This window comes from Ananas comosus, unplaced genomic scaffold (genome assembly GCF_001540865.1).
Source record: "Ananas comosus cultivar F153 unplaced genomic scaffold, ASM154086v1, whole genome shotgun sequence".
Classification (NCBI taxonomy): Eukaryota; Viridiplantae; Streptophyta; class Magnoliopsida; order Poales; family Bromeliaceae; genus Ananas; species Ananas comosus.
Genome location: NW_017892184.1, coordinates 1 through 7,299, shown reverse-complemented (window position 1 = coordinate 7,299; position 7,299 = coordinate 1). Strand labels below are relative to the sequence as shown.

Below are 7,299 nucleotides of genomic sequence, written 5' to 3'. Positions count from 1 at the left end.
CCTCGCACAAATAATGAGGCTGAATATGAAGCTCTTATTGCTGGTTTAGAAATTGCAATCCAGTTGAACATACAAAAATTGCATATCTATGGAGACTCCCAATTAATCATCAACCAAGTTGAAGGGGAGTTTAAAGTACATAAACCTGAGTTGGTCGAATATTAAACAAAAGTGAAATATCTTATGAAAAAAAATCCCATGTATAAAAATAGAAAAAGTGTCCAGGGCTATAAATGGAAAAGCCGATGCCCTAGCTAGATTGGCTAAAGAGCTTGCTGATCCCACCATGGATGAGGTCCAAATAATTATACGGAATCGAAAAATATTGTCCCCAGCTGACTTAAATCGAGAAGAAGATATGAAAGAAGCTGAAGTTGCAAATATCGAGATAGAAGATGATTGGAGAGAACCTTTCTTCGATTTTCTCAAATATAATAAACTGCCAGAAGAAAAATCAAGACAAGCACAAATTAAGAAAAGAGCGATGAGATACGTATCCGTTAATAATAATCAACTTTATCGCAGATCTTTTGATCAGTTATGGCTTAAATGTTTATCACCAAATAAAATTAAACAATTCATGCATGAAGTTCATTCGGGTGTTTGCGGTGCGCACCAATCAGGGCCAAAAATGCGCCTTAAAATTAAGCATTTGGGATATTATTGGCCAACAATGATACAAGATTGTATGATGTATGCTAGAAAATGCCATCAATGTCAAATCCACGGTGACTTCATTCATCAACATCCAAACCCCTTGCATCCTACAATCGCCTCATGGCCATTTGATATGTGGGGAACAGATGTGATAGGGCCTATCAATCCACCATCTTCCAGGGGGCATAAGTTTATTCTTGCTGCTACAGATTATTTTTCTAGATGGGTTGAAGCAATCCCACTTAGAGAAGTAAAAGCAGATGATGTTGTCAAATTCTTTAGAGAAAATATTCTATATCGATTTGGAGTTCCAAGACGAATTATATCTGATAATGGAACTGCCTTCAAGAGTTTCAAAGTCAATAGATTTGCTACTCAACACAAAATTGATTGGCGGTATTCTTCAATATATAATGCAAGGGCTAATGGATTGGCTGAAGCCTTTAATAAGACTTTGATAAAACTATTAAAGAAAATCATTGGCAAAAATCAAAAAGAATGGCATATGCGAATCATAGAAGCTCTTTGGGCCTATCGAACCACATATAGAACACCAACTCAAGCAACACCCTACTCTTTGGTGTTTGGCACTGAGGCAGTATTGCCGTTAGAAGTTGAATTGCCCTCATTGCGAATAGCAGTTCAACACGAATTAACAAATGAAGAAAATGCTCTACTAAGGCTTGATGAGCTAGATACATTAGATGAAGTCAGGTTAACTGCCCAACAAAATTTGGAACTCTATCAAGCTCAAATGGTAAGCGCATATAATAAACTCACCCGATACCGTACATTCAATGTTGGGGAGTTGGTGCTCGCTCTTCGGAGACCAATTATAATCAATAAACAGGCCGGAAAGAAATTCGATCCAAATTGGGAAGGCCCATATGTGGTGGAAAAAGCCTATGAAGGCGGCGCTTATCAGTTAATTGACGCCAAAGGTGAAAGACCAATGCCACCTATCAACGGTCGTTTTCTAAAGAAATATTATGTATAAAAAAAAAGGGGAAATTGAATTTGAGTTATTTAGTGGTCCAATTCATCACTTATTCATGGGCCCAATGAACTCTATAAGAAGTACAAAAGCACCAAGCCCAAATGCAATTCGGGCCCATAACTTATACAACCCGAAATTCAGCCTACATACAAATTCGGGCCCAGGATATTAAAGCCCGAAATTCAGCTCAGCCTGCAAGTAGATATGGGCCCAGATCATATAAAATCCAAAATCTATCTCAGCCCACATCCAGATTGGAATAAAAAAAAAAAAAGGAAAAAAAAAGAAAAAAAAAGTGGTGTACATGTTGTTTAGACAATATGGGTCATATTGGACTTCAGGAATAAAGTGTAGAATTTTCATCCCACAAACAGAAGTTAGGGGAGCATCCAGATGTAATATGACCGCCATGTCGTTAAACTGAGCATCTGATGTAATATGACCGCCATGTCGTTAAACTGAGCACTCTAATATGATCGCTATGTCATTAAATTGAGTATTGAAAATTTAATTTAGATTAACCGTGTCTCTAACTAGTCAAAATATGGATTTGAGCCACTAGCATTCTTGATTTTCCACATCGGACTTCGGAAATAAAAATATGAAATATTAGCTGTGGCAAATTAAGGATCTTTGTTTTGAGAAAATTCTTCGAGACCTATAAATAAAAGTTGGGATAACCCAACTTAGAGTTGGTCATGCGTGGTGATCGAGGCAAAATAAACAAAGCCATTCTCACAAGATAATCATTGTCACAATGCAACACAATATAAAAAAGATGAGGAGATCAAATACTCAAGCATAATCCAAAACATTCAAACTATTGAGACTACAAAATATTGTTTCTTATTAGTGACAAACAAAAATAACAAAGAGAAGAAAAGAAGAAGTCAAATTTCAAATATTTGACGACGCTCCTCAAACAATTCTATTAATTCTCGAAGACCAGTGGATTCTTTAGAATCATTACAACCTTCAATGGTTGCAGTATACTCCTTTTCTGCATCAACGACATCCTTTTGCAGTTCTTCTTCAGTCGGTAATAGTTTCTTTAAGGAGTCATCAGCCACTTCGAGTCTAAGTGTCAATTCCGCTTCTGTACTTTTCAAATGCAATATACTCTCTTCTAGTTCTTTTATTTTCTCTCTGGTTTGTTGAAGCTCTAAAGAGACACTTTCAGTACCTTGAAGGAGAGAACTCTTTGTACTGATATGGAAAGCAAGTTTTCTTTTTCTTAGTGCCAGATTCTCATCAGCATTCATGAGTCGAACAACTGAAATAAAATTTGGACTTGATTCTACTTCTTCAATGGCCTCTGCATGGTCAAATATAGGTTTTATACGCCTTTCCAATTCAGATATATCAATTCCAAGTGAAGATAAACATTGGCAATATTTTGATACTTCTTCTCGAGCTGATCTAAATTTGCGACGATTGAATGTCTTCATAGTATCCATTATGCGATCGATCAAAAATGACTTGGCCACAATAGGTATCTCGCTTTGGGAATCTCCTGTGCCACTATCCAAGCGAATACCGACATTCTCGTCAAGTGGTACATCCTATAAAAAAGAGAAAAGAATAAAAATGAGAAAGAAAATGAGAAGAAGAAATGTTTGAATATATAAAATCTCACCATATCATTATTTTCAAGAGCTTCAGGTGGTGAAGGTGTAGGCTCGTAGTCCACTTCGTCGCCATAAGGCGATAAAGCATCTTCCGGATCATTATTTGATTTTGACTCTACCAGAAAATCTGCGCACAAAAAAGAGACAATAAAAGGGATGCTTTCATAGGGCATATTGCCTTTTATGTATTAAAAGAAACTTTGACAAAAAAAAAATTGAGGCCTTACCAGTTGAATTTAAATTGGTCTCCAAACGAGCTCTCTTATGCACCTCTATAGTCGAAATATCAATAACTCGTTCTCTTTTACCCAGTGAAGGCGATTCTGTTATAGCTTCATTTTTGCTTTTCTCTACTATACTGTCATCATCTTTTTTAGCACCCTCATCCTAAACAATGGAGTTATGGTGTAAAAGAAATAGTAAATACGCTTAATGTATGACTACGGGAGTGATACGAAATAGAACTTGGGACAATTTTGATAAAAAAAAGAGAGAGAAAGGAAAAAAAAAATCTTCTTTTCCCGATGAAGTTCAAAATAAATACATATATACCTCATGATGAGTCGCGCAAGCTTCACTGAAAGATGACACTCCAATATCTGCAACATCTGTGAGTGGATCCTGTGACAAAAAGGACTATATGCTGATATTCGGAGCAAAATTGAAGATACATGCTGCAGGGACTATTTTGTAAAACAAAAAATAAGGAGTATTATGTAAAACGGGTTATAACATTCCGTTGTAATCCTAACTTATGCATTGTTACAGCCATGAATTCCTTGAGAGCAATTTTAGACCAAAAGGAAAGACCGAGAATATAGATTTGCGTCAAAAAAATCAAAGAAAAATGAAGCTGCGGGGACTGAAATGAAACTGCAGGGACTATTTCGTAAATACAGGGACCAAAATGTAAATGGGCCATAACATTTTCGTTATAGCTCCGATTTACAAAATTTTTGCGGCTACAGATTTCTAACGAAAAATTACACATTATTATCCATATCTTACCTCCTTCTTTAGTTGAGAATCAAATGCTAATTTAAGACTAATAGAAGGCATATGGATTTAACCGAGCAATAAAATTACCTTTGGCGGCGAAGGTTTTGAAACCAATTCATCATCATACGGAGATATATCATCCTCAATAGACCCACTCTTTCCGATTTGTGATTCTATCGGTCAAAAATGTATATATAAGATAAGTATGGCGTACGCAGTTAGTTATGAATAAAAATGGTCACCTATTATTGAAGACACAGTAAGGGGAAGCTTTCCATGGGCTACTTTAGTTGAACCATCCAATAGCAGATTTTTTGGGCTTCTTAAAGATGGTTCCACATTGCATATCTATGTAAAAATATAAATATAAATATAGTTAATATATAGAAAGAGAGGTTGCTAGAAAAAAGAAAAGAAAAAAAAAAACGACAACAACAACAACAACAACAACATTCGGATTCTATGTCGCACGTTTGACCTTGTCGTAGAATCTTGCAAATGCATTTCACCTCCGGTGGGTGAATCCATAATGAGCACTTCCTACAAACACAATAAAACAAAAGAAGTTCGACAAAAAAAAAGTAAAGAGAAGATAACTGAAAATGCTAATGAGTATACCTTAGATTTCTTATATCTATCATCTTCGTGAATTGGAAAACTGAGGCCAATAACTTCAAATTGAGAAGAGTCATCGGAAGGACCAGCTTGAATATGATCATATTCTGGAAATAAGTCAAGTTGCTTTCCCTCTGGTTCTGGAGAATTTAGTACTCTTTCGTTTATAACATTTGAGGAATTCAATCTTCCCTCAAAAGTTGAATTTTTCATAACACTTTTTTTCTTCTTCTTGCGGGGATCATCTGCATTTAGTAAATAGCCCACTCCATGCTTGAAGCTCGAATGCACGCTATTAGACCACCAACGCGTATAATGTAAAGTCGGTTTGCCAATCCGATCTTCCTTTGGTATAAAATAGTTAGTAGAAGTTCCATATCGCAGAAAATGATTCCAACACCCAGCAAGTGTCCCAAGATGATTGGCTAGTTTAGGAACATTGATACTTTCAGGAAAAGATTGATCAAAGCCAAATTGTCGAGCAAAACGATGAGGATTATATGGCTGTGTGTGCAGTTTGTTCCCCAAACGAAGTGGAAGCACACTCTGTCTGATAGAAATTATATATTCATAGACCTCTTTTGGATATTTACACTCTCCTGTAGTCAATTTTGCATCATAAAGCCAACCATCATTAACAAAAGAATAAGAATATGGCAAGGGACGCCACACAAAATGGGAGCTTGATCTGAGATGAATTCGTGCTCGCTTAGCATTAAAAGGAGAAGCTGCCGCATCCATAAAAAGTATCATTTGAGGATGGCTTTGTAAGCCGGCGATGTTTTTGATATTATCGCTGATCACCTTCCTAGAATAAGTCTGTTCAAAATGAAGACCAATCCACGTATATAGAAAACTAACAGGGAATTGAGGCCCAGGATGCGCAGGACCTTCGGGATGGTCACTCATGAAAGACAAGCCGGCGTGAATGGCACAAAGAATAGCAGGGGCTAAGGCAACCCTCTCACCTAACGCTAGCTTAGAAGCCATAATAAATGTTTCCGGCCTGATAAAATGATCTAACCAAGAAGGCATTACAAAATTGCATAGCCATAAGGAAATGTAGGTCGCTCGAGTTGTATCTTCTGTATATGAGGGAGCGAGCTCTCTGTTGCTTATATTTCGAGATTTAGATCGACTCAACTTCTTACAGCTTGTGTAAAAGAAATTCACCCATAAGTCATACCGTACACGCTTATTAGAAGATCGAGCTATAAGCCATTCATAAATATCAAAAAGCTCCCTAACACAATTGGGATAATTGTTTTTGTTATAAAGTTCAGAATTTGGTAGGATATACTCATCATACATGTCACCAATAATTGGAAGCCCACTAAGCCCCCTAATTTCCCATAAAGAAATCCCAACCTCACCATATGGAAGATGAAAAGTATTTGTTTCTGAACACCATAGCTCTACCAATGCCTTAATGATATTAATATTTTTATTGTATTTCCCACGTGAAGCTACAATACCTCCCAAAATGCCAGCACGACATAATTGAGTTGTGTAACGAGAGAGAATATAATTTTCCCATTCAATCAAATCCTCTACCTCAACACTATCTCCGAAAAATCTACTCATTCCACACCAACCTGGATGATTATTGAGAATCTTATACCCAAGAGATTGTAATATATCTCTTTCCTTAGGAGGACCTAATGGGGGCAATAATATAACATCGTCGTCACCATCAGGAGCATAATAGTCAACTCCAAAACGACCCAATAACTGTTTCTGTCACGCCCCGCCCCGAGACCGCTACCAATTTGGCGCGGTTCGGGCACGGCGGGCGTGAGGCCGAACGGACAGAGTCTCCCCTGTCCGCCCTAGGCTCAACAACGAGATCATGTACACAAGTACCCAGGAATCACTTGTAATCATACACGATCTATACAACAACAACGAAGAAGCACAAACAGTGCTAAATAACCAAAGAGCAAGCGATACGAGTGAATACCATACAAGTATACAAAAGAGAGAACTTAACTATTTAAACCATAAAACTTGAAATTGTTTAAGCTCTTTCAATTTCATTAAACTTTAAGCATCGATACAACTTGCATTTTTTTTCTCCAAAATATAAATACATCATATGCTCTCAAACCTCACCCTATACAAGATCTACTCTCAAAATGTAAACATAGGGTAGGACTAATGCAATATAGGAAGCAAACTATCAACCGACACCGCTAGGGCGCTATGCCCTTGCCGCGATCCTCCCGCTCGCTGGGAATACTCGAACCAGTACCTGTAATGTAGGGTGTGAGAACTAACTTCCTTAGTTCCCAGTGGGTTCGGCCGCCGACTCCACCGATCTACCCACTAGGTCTAAGCAGGCATAGAGAGATATATATACAATTATATATATAAGCGCCTATGGCCAGAATCGAGAAGGCAGGT

General features: G+C 37.4%; 1 protein-coding gene across 1 annotated transcript; it reads right to left on the bottom strand.

Annotated features, from left to right (window-relative positions):
• Nucleotides 1-3,397: 3,397 nt before the first annotated feature.
• On the bottom strand, nt 3,398-6,480 carry LOC109705334. Its single transcript, XM_020226070.1, has 6 exons — nt 4,900-6,480; nt 4,791-4,821; nt 4,369-4,454; nt 3,835-3,903; nt 3,553-3,669; nt 3,398-3,409 (listed from the first exon to the last, which is right to left on the bottom strand). The coding sequence occupies exons 1-6, from the start codon at nt 6,478-6,480 to the stop codon at nt 3,398-3,400; spliced, it is 1,896 nt and encodes a 631-aa protein (XP_020081659.1).
• Between the last annotated feature and the right edge of the window lie 819 nt (nt 6,481-7,299).

What these genes read in the sequence shown, in the direction of transcription:
- LOC109705334 (XM_020226070.1), bottom strand. Translation starts at nt 6,480, where the DNA reads ATGAGTAGATTTTTCGGAGATAGTGTTGAGGTAGAGGATTTGATTGAA. An exon ending in TATGGATTCACCCACCGGAG is followed by an intron (nt 4,455 to 4,790) that starts GTGAAATGCATT and finishes TTTGACCGATAG; the next exon opens with AATCACAAATCGGAAAGAGT. An exon ending in CTTGCGCGACTCATCATGAG is followed by an intron (nt 3,670 to 3,834) that starts GTATATATGTAT and finishes TCCATTGTTTAG; the next exon opens with GATGAGGGTGCTAAAAAAGA.